This window comes from Danio rerio, chromosome 1, assembly GCF_052040795.2.
Source record: "Danio rerio strain M-AB ecotype USA chromosome 1, GRCz13ab, whole genome shotgun sequence".
Taxonomy (NCBI): domain Eukaryota; kingdom Metazoa; phylum Chordata; class Actinopteri; order Cypriniformes; family Danionidae; genus Danio; species Danio rerio.
Genome location: NC_141021.1, coordinates 44,350,346 through 44,370,240, shown reverse-complemented (window position 1 = coordinate 44,370,240; position 19,895 = coordinate 44,350,346). Strand labels below are relative to the sequence as shown.

At 36.0% G+C, this 19,895-nt stretch overlaps 1 protein-coding gene across 5 annotated transcripts in view; it reads right to left on the bottom strand.

Annotated features, from left to right (window-relative positions):
- The window catches only part of smox (spermine oxidase), a 101,843-nt gene that overhangs the window by 7,996 nt on the left and 73,952 nt on the right, over positions 1 to 19,895 (bottom strand). For 4 of the 5 annotated variants that reach the window (XM_087235300.1, XM_087235299.1, XM_087235301.1 and 1 more), the window contains 2 exons: positions 3,466 to 3,700; positions 1,599 to 1,825 (listed from right to left, as the gene is read on the bottom strand). In XM_087235300.1, coding sequence (XP_087091426.1) covers positions 1,599 to 1,825; positions 3,466 to 3,673 — 435 coding nt within the window. In that variant the 5' untranslated portion in view covers positions 3,674 to 3,700. 5 annotated transcript variants of the gene reach the window in all.

The window sequence follows — 19,895 nt, the reverse complement described above, 5'->3', positions numbered from 1 at the left end:
TTCCATAAGACTTTGGAGTGCATTAGGGGTATTTTCTTGCTGTTTAGTGTACATGGGTTGTACACTCGTTATTGCAGTGGATTATGGGATTGATTGAGTGCACTTCTGAACGCTACAAATTGCTGTTCCCTCAAATACTGGACTATTTAACATCGATTAGTTGTTCAGTTTTGTTTGGTTTGGATTAGAGCTAAACTCAGCAGGGACTGAATTTTTTGTCTACATTTTTTTTTTTTTTTTATACCCTTGTCTAAATTATGAATTATTTAATGGGATAGTTCAACCTAAAATTAACAGTGTCAATTTACTCACCCTCATGTTGTTAAAAACCTGATAGTTTAACTTGCCAAATATTTATTGTATGATACAGTGCCTGACAATACATTGTTGAATGCAAAATTATAAAATAAATAGCCTCTTACAACACACAGGGATCTAGCAAAAGATTGTTGGAGAGATAGAGAGGTCGATAAGTTCACTCTGAGAGATACAGCTCAAGAAAAGAAATCAACAACTAAACATATGAACTTTACTCTGGCAGCCTTGAGCTTGAATCACTTTCTCTAACAAAAAAAAAAAACAATTCCTGAGGGTGTGTTCATTGGAGAAAAAAAAACAGGTAGGAGCAGTTACAATGCAGTAGTCAACATTTGAAGTGGATCATCACCTTTCACCAAAGTTGTCTTAAAACTATTGAACAACACCCATTCCTGTCCAAGGACAATTTTGAAAACCATTTCTGATTCACTTTGAATGTTGACTACTATATATTAGGTTTCATAATGTTGAGATTCTCTAAAGCTTTGCCATTTATGAACAAAGCCCATCCCAGGGCTCAACAATAAGGACTGCCCGGTGGCCCGGGGCCAGCGTGAAAGACACTCGGGACAGTAGACAGGATTGTTACTGGCCCCTATCGGCCAGTAACGATGAGAATGTTTTTTTTGTTTGTTTTTTTTTGTAACCTGGTGACAACCAGTACAGTGAAAAGATGGCAACATGGTGGCAAATTTAAACAATGAGGCTAAAAGAAAACGTTTCTAAAGGCTTAGAAGCAGACCATTACATGGGTACAAAATTAAGAAACTGAAAAAAAGAACAACAAAAAAACAGTTGTCAGTTTGGCAAGCCATTTTTATAAAAAGTTATTTAGAATTGCATTAAAACACCAGCACATTTTTCATACTGCTCTTTCATTTGAAAAAATCTTGAATCTTGAATTTTGCTCATTATACATTTATTAACATATTTAAAATGTTTAAATTCTACAGGCATAATTTTGCCACTATTTAAAATATGTGGCTAAGAAATAGCTATTAACTTTTTAGTTTTTTTGGTGGGGCTAGTGAAAATTTTGAAAGGGCAAGTAAAAATCTTAAGCAATGGCCCGATCGGACCCGTATAAAAAATCATTAACGTTGAACCCTGCATCCTCCGACTTTAAACTCTGCTTATAATGTCAATGAACCAAATATAGAGCCGGCCTAATACTTAAGTGACCACATCACATTTTGGAAATGCTTTGCATCCTGAGGAGGTCCTAGACTTATCATATGTACATATTTTATAAAACATGCCATGCAGCTCTCGTCTATCACCTCATTGTACAGGTCACTGAACTCTTCCACCAGATCCTTCGGGATTCGCTTGCCATTATTGGTCTGGTAGTGGGCCACACCATTTTTGGCGTAGAGGCTGATGCGGCCCACACTCCTTTCCTCCTCTGTGGTGTGCTCCAGCAGTCCATTGTCCTCAGCCAGGTGGTAGACGGGGTTCCCATTTGCCCCATGGATCCAGGTTGCTCCAAGTTCCAAAGTGGTTTTACCTGTAGAGATAGGAAGGAAGGGAACATTGAAAAGAAGCAGATTGAATCTAAAAAAGTTAGGATGAAGTTATATAGTTAGTTAATCCCAAAATTAAATCTTTGGAAAACAAATAAGATAATTTAGATGTAATCCAACAGATCCAATATTGATCAAAGATGGCAACGGGCCTGAAATGTTCAAAGTCCATAAAACAATGCATGTCACGTCATTTGTAATCAAAAGAAGCTTAAAGAACACTTTTTTGTGCAAAAAAACAAACAAACATTTGTAAAAACTATTTGTTCACCAGTGTCTTCGTTATAGCATAAGAGTGAACATTTACTATGATCAAAATGCAATGCTTGTGTGTTGCACTGCTCACTTTTATGACAATACATCATACTTTATTTGGCACACAAAACTATTTTGGGGCTTTGTATGATTACAGTTGAACCACTGAAGTGACACTTAATATTTTGGCAATGTTTCTGGTTCCTTTTCTGGGCTTTGAATCACTAGACCATTGCTGTCTGTGGAGGAAGAGAGAGCTCTCTGATTAAATCTAAAATATCTAAATGTGTATTCCAAAGATGAACGAAAGTCTCAGGAGACTAGAACAGTATGAGAGTGAGAAGTCAGTTTCAGGGTAAGTATGAGTTTATGGCCCATTTATACTGAGTGGTACGGTACGGTTCAGTTTGGTACGCTTTAAGGGTCATTTCCACTGTCAAAAGGTACCTAAAAGGGAACCGTACCATACCACTTTTTGGGTACGTTTTGCAAAGGGTACCTAGCACAACAAAAGGGTACCAAAAGGCGGAGTTAGACACACAGCTGAACGCTATTGGTTTACAGAGAATCGTCACTACTGCATACACAAGCTAAAGAATAAAACCAAAAGGAACCACCATTTTTAAATACACAGCCAACACATTACATTGTATTAATATATACATTTAATAATGAACCAGTTTTGACCTGAGCTCAAACAAACCTAAATCTGCCTTGTCCTGTTTTTGTTTTACGAAAGCTCCAGAGAGCTTGCGATCACTTGCATGCGCACCTATATTAGAAATAAGTTCTTGAGCTGATGATAATCATGTGCACATGATTATTGAAGTGCTTCTGACACCCGATCCTTTCAGAAACAGACAAACGTGAGAGTGAAGCAGTAAAAAAAAACAAGGAGAAGCTTGAAAAAACAATGAAGCAAATGATTCTTAACCTAAACCGTTAACAAACTGCCATGTTTAACTATTATCATCGCCTTTTGGACTATCACAAACTCGGAATGACAGAATTACCTTCTGACAGAGGTTATATGTGCTGGTGAAGAGAGGTTTGCACGGACTGTGGGCTATAAGTTAAGAGTTGTTATTTAACCTAAATAAGGACTAAATGTATGCTTTGTGTAGTTTTTCTGTAATTGGTAACATATTGATGACTGTAAGCATATGTATGTGTTCATACACAAGTATTTATGTGTATAAATCATCTGTTTTGTGAGAAGTTTGGTATCCATCTGTACCCTTTTGGCAGAGGAAATGCAAGCCTGATAAAGGTTACCCATACCAACCCATACCCTACTGTACCAGTAAGTAGAAACGGACCATTAGATTCAACTAACATTCTAAAAGTAAAAAGGAAGCTGTTGTCTCACCGTGCTGAATGCTTTGCACTCTGCCTCCAATACGGTCTGAGGCTTCTAGCACCGTAACATTGGTGAAGCCGTTCTCCAAGAGGGTTTTGGTAGCAGCAAGGCCGGCCAAGCCCGCACCAATCACTACTATTCGCGGTTGTCGATGTCCGTGTAAGGCACTACTAAGAGGATCATCAGTGCTGTCTGAAGATATTTCACAACTTTGCATGCCGTCCGAGCTCTTCTTCTAGGGAATCTAGAGAGGGTGAAACAAGGAGAAATCATTACAATACTAAGCCCTCTAGCAAGACAAAAAATAGAGACTATTCACAGAAAGAAGAGGAAATAATGCAGGAAAAGATACAGAACTTTACATTTTTACTCATGTGGTTCTGAAAACCGACTACAACACTGACTCTTTTCAGAGCACAACCTTAAATAACACCACTCCCAAAATAAGGAGTCTTATCTCCAACCTCTTGTGTGTGAGTTGAGAGTGATTATATCACCACCGCAGGGCTGAACAAGGGTGAATATGAAGCAAAAAGACTTGTGAAAGGTATATTTGATTCTTATTTTAAGCCATTACCATTCTGAGGACACAGTGCCATACAGGATAACGCACTCGTAATAAAACACAAAAGAATGTAAAATGTCATTGAACAGAGTCTATTACACTAGTGAATGGAAAAAGTCTGTGTGTGGCTGTGAAAATAATTACACTGCGATAGCCACAAGGAAATGAATGAGCCTGGATTTCCATTCAGGCTTTTCAGGCAAGCTTTCCACATAAACACAGCAGATTATGTGTGACAGCCAAATGGAAAAGATGCACCTGATGTTGGACAGACCTCATAAGAGAAGCTATCACAGACCTGAATGGGGAAAAATCTTAACAAAATATTATTGTGGGTACAGGATGTTGTTATGGAGGACTAAACATAACTTTTATAGCAATTTCTCCTGTTAAATAGAAGAATCTATTGTAGTTCCAGTCATACAAAGATACTCTTCTTTGTAAAAAATCATACACAGCCACACACACTCCTTATCTCTCCACACTTTAATGCACCCAGTAGGCATAACCACTCACGTGCATTGAGGAAGTGATGGACAACTGTGAATGAATATGATTGGAATGAATGAGGTTGTGGCTACTATGCTCTCAGTGCACATCACAGTAACCTCCTGTTGGGAGTTTGCACAGGCCAAATTCATTAACACAGTTTGTAATCAGACCGTGGCGAAGGCACGAAGGGCTGCCTGCAGCTTCTCTGACGCACAATGGCAGTCAGAGCACTTATAAGCACAGGAAGAAACTTGCATGATAGATGTATCATACTATATGATGTTTGCTTCTTAAGAATTCTGGATGTGATCTTAACTCAAGTAAAAAAAATAAAAGAAAATTAAGAAGTATTTCTGTTAACATTGCACCATTTTGTAAAGATTACAATTGATAGCTGCATTATGTGTGATACTATGTGATGTTTCCTTCTTGAGAATTCTGGATGTGACCTCAACAACAACAACAGAGATAGTTTGTTAATGTTGCAACATTTTCCAAAGATTACAATTGATCCACCTGCAAAAACAAGCAGTGTCAGGGAAAATCAAGAAACCCCATACTGGCTAAAACATGCGAAGTAATGTGAATGTAACAAGGATCTATCTAAACAAATAATATTTTTTTGCTCTGAGATTTAGACACGTACACGCAGTGAAGCTGGAATTCTCTCAATGGGTAGTCTGCAGCTATAAAAACAACCAGTCAGAATAACAGGGTGAAGACCATTTTTTCCCAAACTCTGGAAAAGATAATGCTGTAAGGAGCAGCTGACCGCAGGCATTTTAATAAACTGCTATGACTTTAGCAGAGAAAGCTGCTTCTGAAGCAGTTCCAGTATGAGAAAAGCCTCATTTGCATTGTGAATGGGGCCATTTAGAAAACGTGACAGTGTGATGTCATTAAATATATTTATAGGTCAATGAGACATTTGCTGAGACATTTGAGAGAAGTGGTGAGGCATTTATCAATGACTTGCGATTAAAATCTCCTATCAGAGAATAACATAGGTGAGAAGATCTTTGATGGGAGTCCTGAAATGGAAGGGCTCGGATGACCTCAGTGTAATAAGCATGGGCCGCTATAAGACTCTGACTGTGTAAAAACCTTGGATAAAAATATCACAGTTTTGCATTATTGTGATTACTGCTCTAAAATATATTCTTTTAAATGTCTGGGTAAAAACAAAATCTTTTTCCCCTTTTTAACACATTATTTTATTTTGAGAAACATTAAAAGATATTTTGGAGCAGTAAACATGTCAAGCTAAATAATTCAAATAAAACATTGACTTCTGCTTTACTTCATTAGTTTCTAAAGCAGATGTTTTTTTACAATTAAAACAAAATCTTTGGGCATCTGTTCTGGGAAAATGTTTTCCTTAAAAACTAAAAAAACTAAATAAAAAAAATTGTACACATAATTTGGGAACAGTATAGCAGACATTTTTGACGGTTTTAAAAGCTTGATTTTTCTGAACCACTGTATACCTTGAGTGCCTACAGTGTAACTGCAGGTACCCAACTTAACCCATTCTAATCTCATGCAATTTGATTAACAAAAAACAAGGCATTCTAGACTTGTAGAGCACATCAGAAGTTGCTGAAGGCATTAGAAACAGCTGTACCAAATAAAACTTTAACTACAAAGTTGACCTCTTTTTTTTTTTCAACACAATGGACGTGGTTGAGAGGGTTTGTGTATGAAACACTGCATGCATGAGAAAGCCCTTGCCTTGTGGTATGTCTGGTTTCAAGGCAGAAGCAGAAGGTCACATCTTATAAAGCTAGGATGAGGCCATGATGTAAGAGAAATAAATAAATAAAGGCATGGTTTCCATCCTTCCAGTCCACTGATCCTATATTAGATGACCTGATTTTAAGTCCCTTAGCATCAACAAGAAATTTGGACAGTGAAGGGTACTGATGCTCTTCTGGGCTGGAGTCAGTGCTATATAGACAGACAAATGGAGAATTGCTTAGCATATAAATGCTAAATGCTTTTAAAAATGTCTTGTTATGACCTATTCATGTCTTATGATTCTTGTCTGTATATGAGCAACTCCACGCTAATGTCAACATTGCCATAAAAAATGAGGTTTTCACCAAAATAGAGAAACTGTTTCTACATTTTTTTTGTGTAGGCAAGTATTTTCCAGTACTTTAGAAACACTCAAAAATGTCTCTGTAGGTGTTTTTAAACTATTATATTTGATTTACCAAAGTCACACAAGTGCCAATTTTAGATCTGTCACATCTATAACCAAGGTTTTCCCTCATAAATGCAAAAATGTCAAATAAAATAAAATCAATAATGTTTCTTCTACAAAGAGCCGGCTCTCATCCTTTTGATTAGCATTGTTTCTTTTGGGTTGTGCAGTTTAATTCACAGAATTTCTACAAAATATATTGAATACTGCAAACTCACAGACTTTTCTGTCACATCCATATTGCATGTTTATTTTTCTTATTTAAAATATGAAAAATGTTTACAGATTGATTTTTTTCTGATCTCATAACTTTGTGATCAGTTGTTTAGGGAAATATAAACAGTTGCTTCAGAATAATGCTATATCGTATACTTTCTATGTGATTTTATGTTTTGAGTTTTTACTGCAAATGTTACATTCATAACGCTGAAATTGCTCATATATATATATAAAAATTTTCAGATGGCACTTATATATAGTACCATCTAAAATTTCCTTTAAAAATGAAAAAAAAATTTCAGCCTCCTTTGTTTATGTTGAGATATTTCACTTTAGAGACCAGGAAAAGGACTTATTCTTTGCCATAAAAGTGATATTACTAAATATATACACAGAAGCCTGATTTTTAAAAAAATGCTCATTTTACAGGAAAATTTCAGACGGCATTTAGAGGTTTTTGCATCTAAACTTTTCATATAGTGCAGATTCTTCTTTTTTCTGATGATTTAGACTTTATTTACTATGGTCAAAAATAAAACTGTTTCAGTTGGGTTGCTTAATATAAAAAATAGCTGATGTATTTCGAAATCCTCTCTTTTTGAGCAACCTCAAAGCAGCACTTTTACATCACTGTGTCTTTTCTTCTTCTTCTTTTCTTTCCATGAAACACTGAAGTAACATTAATTCAGCTTTATGATTTTTTCCCCCTCCGGAACTTATTTCACCTCCAGCCATGGCAGACTTGGGTTAACTCCTTGTAGTAAGATAATAACCACACCACATGTCCCGTCTCCTCACTCATAACAGATTATGGGTGGGCTTTGGGGGATGCACACACTCTACATGACCTAGAAATCACTGCCTACAGCCTCTATAATGCCTGCTCCTCCACCGCTCACACACACACTGTAAGACAAAGCACTGTGTTGTTTTCCACTTATCCCCTTATCAGAATGGGCCCTGCTTATTAAAGCAAAGCTGAATAGTTCAACATACCCGCACTTGAGACTCACAGGGAACTAAAACAGAGCAGGAACTGTCTCTTTGGAAGAAGATAACCTTCATAAAGCCGGCAGATGGATTGCTTTCCTTGTGATATTTATCCAATACAACATATTATGTTGTGTGGATATTAGCCTATTATTGTTTATATAGTCTTTTAAAAATTCTTATATGGTAAATAGTGGTTGTGTGAAGATGAAAGTCCAAACACTGGGTCATCCGAGTTGAGACGAGAAGTTTGCCTCAGCAAAAAGTGCGTCCAGAGGAACCAGCGCTGCCACGTAACTGCCTCGGCTACTGTCACGGCCGACTGGACTCCGGTGATAAGAAACGTCAACGTGTGACAGTAACCTAATTTGTTTACATTTTATTTTTTAACGATATCAGCCATCACCCTTCGAGGTAGGCTACCTTACTAAAATAGGCAAACGCGTAAATAAACAGACTATTTCTCAATGTAACAGTGCATTGTAAGAAGCAGCTGAATGATAACTGACAGACACTGCCCTGTGTTTTAGCAAAGAATGATGAGAAACACGACTGAGAGGAACAAACCTGTCCGATATAAAAACACGAATCAGTCCTGCGAGTTGTTTACAATTTGGAATTACCGTTCCCCTTTAACAACATAAATCATAGAATAAACTACAGTGATAAAACACACACACCATCCGTTCAGTGTTAGGTCTTTACCTGACTTTATCGTCTTCAGCGTAAACCGTTGAACGATCCTCTCTGTTCTTTGTATAGCCTATTCGGAGAGTCTCTCTTTGTATTTATCTGTCTTGAAACCAGAAGCAGCCAGTTTAGCCGATGCCACTGCCTCCCCGCTGAATAAATATGAGGATCCGTGACGTACCGCCAGGAAACCGGCGCTGAAGCGAGTCTTGGCGTGACTCACTGTTTGCCACAGGGGCGTTTGAACGGCACGCAAAGCCCACCCTACCTGTAAAATAATGAGAGTAGAACTGCGTTTGTTCATGTAGATTAGCCTACGGGGAACGCCTGTACTTAAATAAACAAATACAGTAGTCAGCATTTAAAGTGGATAAAAATTCTCCTATAAGAGAAGAATGAGTGGTGTTCAATAATTTCACAACTTTGAATATGTTTTGATACAAATGTTGACTAGGCTAATCAGGCATGGTTTAAGGAATCGCCCAATAAATCAATGTTTTAAAAACACCAATCTCACTGTAGTACTACAGGCTACATGAAATCAGAAATACGTATGATAAGTGTTTCTAAAATATTTAACTTTAACAACTGGTCCCTAAGTCACTCTTTATTCATAAGCTACTACTACTTGACAACTAATAATAATAATAATAATAATAATAATAATAATAATAATAATAATAATAATAGTTATTATTATTATTGTTGTTGTTTTATATATATATATATATATATATATATATATATATATATATATATATATATATATATATATATATATATATATATATATAAAAAATATTTATTTTTATTTTTTATTATTATTATTTATTATTATTAATATTACACATATTATGTGTCAGAATTTACAGCACCAGAATTTACCATGGTGCTGTAAAATCTATCTGCTGCAACTGACAATATTAATATTGAATATTACAATTATATTCAATATTAATTGAATATAATTCAACACACACACACACACTTTGGGAACCACTGCCTTATTACACTACAATAATAGTATAATAGTATAATAATTATTATAAAAGTAGCATGCCTGTCTGAGGTTATTTTTAAATATTAATTTACCTAAACACATTTTCTGACCAAAGCTCTGTGATGTAATACAGCATTAGTTGATTTTTTTTCTGTCATGAAGATTAAATGCAAGCTTTGACATTAATGTAATAATGTGGCAATCTGGTTTTAATTGTATTTGTGTCTTTAAAGATATTAAAAGGTTTTTATCCAAAAATGAAACATTTCTCACTATTTACAAACCATCATGTGGTTACAAACCTTTATTAGTTACTTTTTTTCACTGTACACAAAATAAGATATTTAGAAAAAAGCTCAACAGATTTCCATTTGTAAAAAAAAAGACAAAAACATGGATGTCAGTGCAGTGGTTTCAGATTAACACTTTTCAAAATATCTTCTTTTACGTATGTTTAACAGAAGAAAGAAACTCAGAGGATTCAAACAAGTGAAGGATGAGTAAATGATGACAGAATTGTGTTTTGGGTGTGCTGTCCTTTTAATCCCACCAGACTAGTTTTTGTAGCCGTCATTTCTTCTTAGTTGTTGTTAAATGAACAGTTCAGCAGATTCACAACTTCTCTTTTTTTAGATTCAGTGGAACATTCTGTTCTTGCTGTGGAAAAAACAATGGTTGTTAGTTTCGCTTGTCTCTACAGTTCATGACATGTGCTGATATGATGTCCTAAATTCATACGATTTTCCTAGAAATGCCAATAAAAATGCGTTAGATGCATTATTTATTAATATTTATTATTCATGGATGCTTTGGTCAATGCTTTTATCCAATTGTTTAACACATACTTTTTACAAGCTGCACATCTGTTTTTCCTCAGTTTTCTTATTGATTTTACATGACTGTTCTCCTAATGATCTTTGACATATGTCCAGCATGCATAGGAAAGAGTCAACTGTTTTGAATAGAAGGAAAATGTGCTACAAGCACCTTATAATGGTTTTAAACAGAAATCATGAATTAAATGATCATGGTGTCTTTATGAAACAGTAAGGAACTATATTTTTTGGAAACTTGAGTTGGTAAGGGTCAACATATTCTAGTGCCAAGTGATTAAAGGTCCACTTGCAGGCTTTGTTTTAAAACACACACATGCACACAAGGATTAGCGGTGGTCAGTACGTTCCTGAAATGTGGTTTCACTAAAACTAGTTAAAACCCTTTCGTGAATGGGTGCCAAAGCACAACTGATTGTAATTAAAACACAGGATTTAGAAGCGTTCCATTTGGGAATTAGAAAGCAACCAAAAAGCATGTGATCTCATACAAAAGGCCCCCTGCATGCCTGTTTACTGTATCACTTGATTATTAAAAAGATTTCATTTTCTGTAATTTAAATGTTACCATTGAAGGTAATCTTTTAGTTTAAGTAAAATAAAAACAGGGATTTTTTTGGAGCCTGAAAATAGTTATCATCATCTATGTAAACTATAAAAAACTTCATTTGTGATAACAGTCACATTATCTCCATCCATTTTACATGTTCAGTCTATTAGCATGAAAGCTTGACAGTCAAAACAACAGCGCTGGAAGAAATGGCCGATTATGTGTATTTATGCCATATGTGATTTACTGTAAACGTAATAAATTAAAATTGTTTGTGCATTGATAAGAATAATAGAAATGTATGATTCTATATCTGACCGTGTGAACGAATATCTTCGTTGCTTGAACACTTTGTCATAAAAATAGGGGTGTAACGGATCATGGTTTATTAAGAACATACTTCACCCATGAATCAAAACTTTTTGTTTTTTACTACTAATGTGTAACGATCGCAGAGAGAGCGCGCCATTCAAATCACACATAGCATTTAGGTTTTTCTGTAAAATATGGAAACTTTTGTAGGTTATTCAGGATGTGGTGGGATTCTTAGGTTATTATAGGTGTTTTCTGTCATTACTTCTTTAGCCTGCATTAATGCATTCAATGTAAGCTGCATGATTAAAAGTGATTAAAAGTGTGGGATTTCAACAATCATATGACAAATTATAAATGATGGTGATTTGCATGTTTATTAATCTTTCGAATCGCTGTAGTCAAATATGTGTTAGGAAAAAGTGCAAAAACAAAAAAAAAGAGTTCAGTGTTTAGTTTATAAACAGTCAAATAGCACAGAAGTACTGGGATAACAGTTTATAGTTTAGATGTAATTACTGATGTTTATGGTAAAGATTAAAATCCTCTTCTTGCATTTCAAAAATGAAAGTTGTAGGCAGCAATTACAATATTTAACCAATAGGTGGTGACAACCAGCCATCAAAAATATGCCACTGAATAATTCTTCAAAAATGACTCAATGAAAGCATGAAACATGAAGGTTTAAGAGTGAATAACTGAATCGTTTATTTATAATGAAACTAAAATTGTGCACAAATTATAATGCTAGATTTCTACATTCAGCAAAAGTAGTAGTAACAGTTATTTTTTCACAGTACTGAATATTTCATAATTCCCTTTTTTCAGCTGGGTATTTCTTGATTTTATTTTTATTAAAATTACAGGTTCTCAGTTCTGTTATTAAAACCAAATGCATCTTACAGTGCTGTTTTTGTAATAAATGGAAAGCAAATTACATTGGTCTCCTCCCCTTTTGGGCTGATCTGAAAAATAGTCCAATACGTGACTAAAAAAAAAATATATATATATATATATATATATATATATATATATATATATATATATATATGTTTTCCGAACTGTAAGATTTGTGATTCATTACACCACCGTCTTTCGGATGAGACATTAAACCGAGGTCCTGACTCTGTGGTCATTAAAAATCCCATGGCACTTCTCGTAAAGAGCAGGGGTGTAATCCTGGTGTCCTGGCTAAAGTACCTCAATCCGTCCTTACGATCGTGGCCTCCCAATCATCCCCATCCACCGAATTGGCTGTATCACTGTCTCTCCACCAATAGCTAGTGTGTGGTGAGCGCACTGGCGCCGTTGTCCTGTGGCTGCCGTCGCGTCATCCAAGTGGATGCTACACACTGGTGGTGGTGTGGAGAGACCCCCCCCCCCCCCCCTCATGATTGTGAAGCGCTTTGGGTGTATGGCCATACACGATAAATGCGCTATATAAATACACTTTACATTACACTAAAAATAATACACATGTACTAATACACAAGCATTTAATTGCCTACTGTCATACAGTCATTTTTTTAGATTGTTGTAAAATTATTGTAAAGCAAAACTTTTCAAAAACGCTCCAAAAAAATATATTTTTTCATGCAGTATAAAAATCCTCAAACACTGGTCATATTTCTCTGTTTTAACAACATATTAGCATCAAAACCCTGTTTGTTTTGGGAGAAGTCATTTGCCATTTGAGTGTGAAGTATTTCCATTACACAGATTAAGTCTCTCAGACATGCTTATTATGCTGTTTCATGGGACAGAAAATGATGTTGTTGAATCGAAATGATCTGTTAACCCAGTCTAATTATAAACTAAATTTTTGTTCTCTTTATCTGAGGAATCACTGTTGTGGGGTGGCATGGTGCTTCAGTCAATAGTATCTGGATGCAGCCTTTATGATGCAAACAGAGTGCATCACTCAGCAATGCAATGTCAGACTCAATGCACTCAAATGGACTGAGTGACATCACTGTGTAGTGTAGGTAGGGTTAGGTGAGCCCATTAAAAAGCATTGGATGCAGCCCAGATTGCACTGCATTAGACCCCTCTCGACTCGGTGGTTAGCACTGTCACCTCACAGCAGGAATGTTGCTGGTTCAAATCCCGGCTGGGCCTGTTGGCATTTCTGTGTGGACTTTGAGTTTCCGGTGCTAGGTGAATTAGATTAACTAAATTGGCTGTAGTGTGTCAGTGTGTGTGAATGTGAAAGTGTGTATGGGTGTTTCCCAGTACTGGGTTGCAGCTGGAAGAGCATTTGCTGCGTAAAACATATGTTGGCAGTTGGCGATTCATTCCACTGTAGTGACCATTGATAATCATGGATTACCTGTAGGAAAACGATTGAATAAATGAATCACTGTTGTTACTTTATGATCATTTATTCATTTTTCTTCTGCTTAGTCTCTGATTATCAGGGGTCGCCACAGTGGAATGAACCACCAACTATTCCAGCATATGTTTCACGCAGAGAATACCCTTCCAGCCACAACCCAGTACTGGGAAATACTTGTGGATCCAATCTGTTACATGCACTCAAACACTCTGAAATCAAACAGGCAAAACCCTTTGTCACTGTTTAGCACATGGCTCTGTTTTTCTGTGTTATTTGAGAGAAAGCTTGCCTTGGCCACTTAAAAAGGCTGCCGTTATGTGGCCAGCACATGAAAGGACACGAGTCGCCTCGGTAAGTGGAATGTTGTAATGGCCTTCAGCAGTGGACCAATCTAATATAGAATGGCTCTACTGTTGGTGACTTCGGTGGGGTGCAAAGCCTGCACGTTGTGAATGCTGACCGCCCAGTCTTGGTTTTCTCTAGCATTGGCCATGTGCCTCAACAGCACAAAAGAGAAGGAAGAAAGTGTCTTTTCACTAATGGGAAAAGGCAAGCACAGTAACTAGGTGGAAGTGTTCTCATCAAGATGGCATTGGCCATCTTGTTGGCCAAACTAAGATTTGTGTTGTTGTTTTGCTTGTTAAAGGGATAGTTCACCCAAAACGTCAATTGGTTCCAAACATTTAAGTTTTTCCTTCTAGTTAACACAAAGGAAAATAATTTTGAAAAAAAAGGTTAAAAATCTGTAACTTTTAACTTTCATAGGGGGAAAACTATGGTTATAGGTTTCCAGCACTCAAAATATATTCCTTTGTGTTCAATAGAAAAAAGGAGCTCAAACAGGTTTGTGACAAGTGATGGGTAGGGCCAGACAGAATCTGCAGACAATTTTGCCACTTCTGCAGAGGATTTTGTAAAAAAAATAAAAAATAAAAATAAATAAAACTTAATATATGAAATAAAAAATAAGAGTTTTAGCTTTTATTCAATGTTTACAATGCAAATCCAGTTAGATCCACTTATTTGGTAAACAAATAACTCATATAATATCTCCTACTAAAAGATGGAAGATATTACTTTTCAAACTGTTTTGTAAATAAATCAAATGAACACTTTCATATTAGTCAATAATATTTCTGAAATTAGTTTAAAAACTAAATCAATATAAATTTTTACACAAGTGAATAAATAAATTCAACAATGGGCTAAACATCTGTGACAAACTGACCCGTGTGGGTCTAGTGATGGGAGAGAAAATGATAACAGAATTTTCTGTTTTGGGTGGATGTCCAGTGTTCTACAGCCTCCAACGCCTAGACTGCAGCTCTGCACAAAAAGTTTGGCCCGGGAAGAAAGGGTTGCACCCTACTGAGCCTGATTTCTCTCAAGGTTTTTTTCTTTCACTTTCATCAATTGGTGAAGTTTGTTCCTCGCCACTGGCTTGCTTGGTTTGGGACTTGTGGAGCTGCGCATTGATTCATTTGCTCTTCAGTGTTTGGACTTCCAACAGTGAAATTTAGACCATACTGAACTGAACTAAACTGAACTTCAACTATGAAAACTGGACTGACACTGTTTCAGTTTACTAGAACTTTACATTGCTTTGACAATCTACATTGTAAAAGCGTTATATGAATTTAATTGAACTGTTGGCTGAACTTGAAATGTTTTTTTATTAATTAAATAATTAATTAATTAAATTAATTTAAATGGTCACATAAGTGGTGAGCTACATTCTCAGTTGTTTTCTAAGTAAGAACAAAACAATGCTTCTGTCTAAAATTTGAGGTCATATTCAAATAATTCCATGAAAAAGGTTTCACTATAGTAATCTAATCCCGGATCAGCCTGGGAAACCTGACACAGGATTTGTGATTTGTCTTTTGTTTAGTACTGAACAACCTTTCGTGTTCTCCTTAAGATATTTAACGCAGGTTTGGCCAATTCCACAACTAAAAACTATGAGTTATAGAATACTATTGCTCCTCAATTTACACAAACATTTCAAATAATGTTGTTCTGCATATTTATTAAAGAATCCTTGGTTACACTTTAAGGTTATTACATTGTAACAATTTTTTTTAACTACTAAGTAATATTAATTAGCTACATCATGTTCTTTTATGGTTAGGGTTAGGTAATAGGTCTGTAGGTTGTTGCATGTATGGTGGCTCAGTGGTTAGCACTGTTGCCTCACAGCAAGAAGGTGGCTGGTCGAGTCCCAGCGGGACCACGTGACATTTTTGTGTGGAGTTTGCTTGTTCCCACCATGTTCTCATGGGTTTCCTCTGGGTGCTCTGGTTTCCCACACAGTTCAAAGGCATGCACTTTGGGTGAATTGAATAAAGTAAATTAGCTGTAGTGTATGAGTGTGTGTGTGTAAGAGTGTTACCCAGCACTGGGTTGCAGCTGGAAGGGCATCTTCTGCGTAAAACATATGCGGGAATAGTTGGTGGTTTATTTCACTGTGGTGACCCCTGATAAATAAGGGACTAAGCTGAAGGTAAATGAATGAATGATATTTATAATCACTATAATAAGAACTGTCAGCATGTGTAACAAGGACACTTCAAAATAAAGTGTTACAGAATCCGAAAAATGTATTATAACTTCAATATCAGCATCAAAATGATTTCTGAAGGATCATGTCACAATCAAGAAAAAACTATTCAGCTAAAAGACATTTTTTAAAAAGATTTATAATTATTTTTTAATTGTAACAATACTTTTTTGACTTTATTAAACCATAAAACTCAAGTTTGTTCACTACTAAAATAATTATAGGGTAACCAAATAAAAGTCAAAAACCGCTGTGACATGATGTATGTGAGAGGAATTTTAATTGACTTCATAGAAAGACTCTGTTCTCTGCAACAAGAATGAATGAGTTCCAGTCTGACCAGGCAAGCCAAGACAGTCTCGTCGCCGCCTGCACTGCTTCACTATCTCACTCCTGCTTCCTCTCCGGCTCTTTTGTGTGCTTTCCCTTTACAGCTCTTGTTGCGCAACCCTCTTGGCTGAAAAACTGCCTTTCTCTTCATTGTGGTTATGTGACAAAGTGCTCTGTTACCTTGTGTTATGATTAAATCTCATTTTCTAGTGTGCCATAACTCACCGGGGCTGCACACCCTCCCACTTTAAGCTGATTATATTAAGACTCAACAATTAATGAACAAATCTGTTATTTTACATCCTGAAACCACATTTTGAGCTCCAGGCAAGTTCTGTTTTCAGTTCACACATAAATTGTATTTGTGGTTTGTGCATTTTTTGATATCCCTGTTATCTTAAAATAGGAGTGTATGTAGTAAGGTTCTTTGGAGATGGAATCAAACTGTGTTTGTGTTTTCCATAAAAATCTATAATAAAATGCTAATATCTTATACACTCTCAGAAATAAAGGTATGTGAGCTGTAACTGGGGTGGTACCTTTTCAAGAGGTACATATTTGTACCTAAAAGGTCCATATTAATACCTCGAGGGTACATATTAGTACCTGAAAAGTACAAAAGTGTTCCTCTTAAAATTTTTAGGTACTAATATATACTTTCGTGGTACCAAAATGGGCCCTTCAAATGTGTACCTTTTAAAAAGGTGCAGTGACAGCTCGTGTACCTTTGTTTCTGAGAGTGTATAGATATTTTTAAAAGTATTTGAAACATCTGCTGACTGCTGAGAGTGTGCAGTTAGTTTAATCTTAAACATATTCAATTCAATTCTTTAATTCTATAGCGCTTTTACAATGTGGATTGTGTCAAAGCAGCTTAAGATGAAAGTTCTAGTAAATTGAAACTGTGTCAGTTCAGTTTTCAGTGTTGAAGTTCAGTTTAGTTTAGCTCAGTGTGGTTTAATTTTCACTGCTGAAAGTCCAAACACTGAAGAGCAAATCCATCAATGTGCAGCTCCACAAGTCCTGAACCATATAAGTAAGTGGCAACAGCAGCAAGGAACAAACTTCACTAATTGTCGAAAGTGAAAGGAAAAAAATATCTGAGCACGACCATTTCTCCTACGGCCAAACTTCTTGTGCAGTCCACATAAAGGTTCTTTATAGCCATCAGGGGTTCAAAGGAGCAAAGGGTTCTTTAAAGTGGAACAAGGTTCTTTGGGAACCGAAAAAGGTTCTTCTAGCATTCTTACAAAAATGTTGTTATGAAAACTGCTGAGCTCCAGAAACTCTACTTTAAATTAGATGCTTTTTTTTTTTTTATCAACTCTGCCCCCTCGTTAACTTGTTAGCCTTGTGTGTTTAAGCCCCTCTGTTTGAGTCAAGTGCTGTTTAGAGATGATATTGGCTGTTTACACCAGTGGTGTCCAAACTCAGTCCTGGAGGGCCAGTGTCCTGCAGATTTTAGCTCAAACTCGCCTCAACACACCTGCAAGGGTGTTTCTATAAAGCCTAGTAAGAGCTTGATTAGCTAGCGCATGTATGATGGGGTTGGAATTAAACTTTGCAGGACACCGGCCCTAAAGGATCGAGTTTGGGCACCCCTGGTTTACACACTCAGAAATTGAAAAAAATCAGCTGAAATTCAGCCAAAATAAATTGTTTACAACCACTTAACATAAAAAATTTTGTAAATCCAAGGAATCATCTTTGAAGAATTTTTTTCAGTGTACCTTTAGTTTATACTTTTGCTCTTTTAATGTTCACTTTTGTACCTTTAATGTATCTATGAGGTACACATTTGTACTTTCTATGCATTAATATGTACCTTTTAAAACTGATTTGAGATCAGGTAAAATCTATGAAACCTGTTTAGTGATTCACAGCTGGGGCAATCTGAGTGTAGCCACACCCAGCAGAGAACCACTAAATATTTGAAACAATCATAACAATTAAGCTATGTTAACAGATCATCCAACCTTGCCAATTTGAGGGTTGAAGGTTTCAAATCTATGAAACAGTGCTTCAAATGTAGCCATCACTAATGAAGACAAAAAAACAAACAAAAACAAAACAAAACAAAAAAACAGGGGACTTAAATACACAAGTCTAACAAGGCTGGGACAATCCAGCCTGATCTCATGAGGAAACGCACGTATTTTACGTTTTGTCTGTTTAGTGGCTAATTTGTACGAATTCGACAAGTATAGGCATTCGAAAATGTACGATTTTAAAAAGGAGGTGTGACAGCCAACCCCACCCCTAACCCCAACCGTCATTGGGTGATGAGCAAATCATACTAAAATGTACGAATTATATTGTATGAATTTATACAAATTAGCCACTAAATCAAAAAGTTACGAATTCCCATGAGATTGTGTTGGACAATCATACGCCATAGCAGCAAGCAAGGGTAACACTGGGGTGAGGCACAGAAAAAAAGGAGAAGTTAACAAAACAGGTGACAGATATTTTAAGAATTTTTTGCCTGAAACAACACCACTTGAGAATGTGTAGTTTAAGGGAAAATTGTAAAAATATTGACATTTTAAGAGAAGGGATCAAATACCTGTGGGGTATGGTTAAAATGCAAAACTAAAAAACAAAGGTGGCTTTGAAGGTTTTTTGGCAGATTAAAAAGGTGGGGATAATTTTGAATACAATTATTTAAATGGTTTTGGATTTAAATACCGGTTGTAGTGACTGTTTGAGCTCCAGAAAGTAAGTGACGGCTCACAGTGAAAAACTAATAATAACATTGCTTTGACAGGATTCTTATTTAATAGCTACTGATTTAAAAGCAGCAGCGAGGTGACACATTGGGTAGTACAATCGTCTCACCGCAAGAAGGTCGCTGGTTTGAGCCTCGGTTGGTTCAGTTGGCATTTCTGTATGGAGGTTCCATGTTCTCTAAAAGCATGTGCTATAGGTGAATTGTGTAAGCTAAATTGTCTGTAGTGTACGTGTGTGAATAAAAGTGTATGGGTGTGGGGTTGCAGCTGGAAAGTCATCCGCTGCGTAAAACATATGCTGGATAAGTTGGCTGTGGTGACTTCTAATAAAGGGACTAAGAAAAAAGAAAATGATTGAATGAATGATTTAAAAGTCATGAAGAACTTTAATTTTCTGGACATTTTAAAAAATATATATATTTTAAATTGTTAGGAAAGGGAGTGCATAGATACCTGCAGAGGTATTTTCTGACATGTATTGATAAAAAAAAGTGGCAGTAAATACAAAAAAAACTGTTTGTTTTTTTGTTTGTTTGTTTTTTGTGGCACTGATGGTTCCATTTTAATTTCCGTAGAAATATTTCCTTCCACAATATTTATTTATAATGGAATAAGGTTTTACATTCCT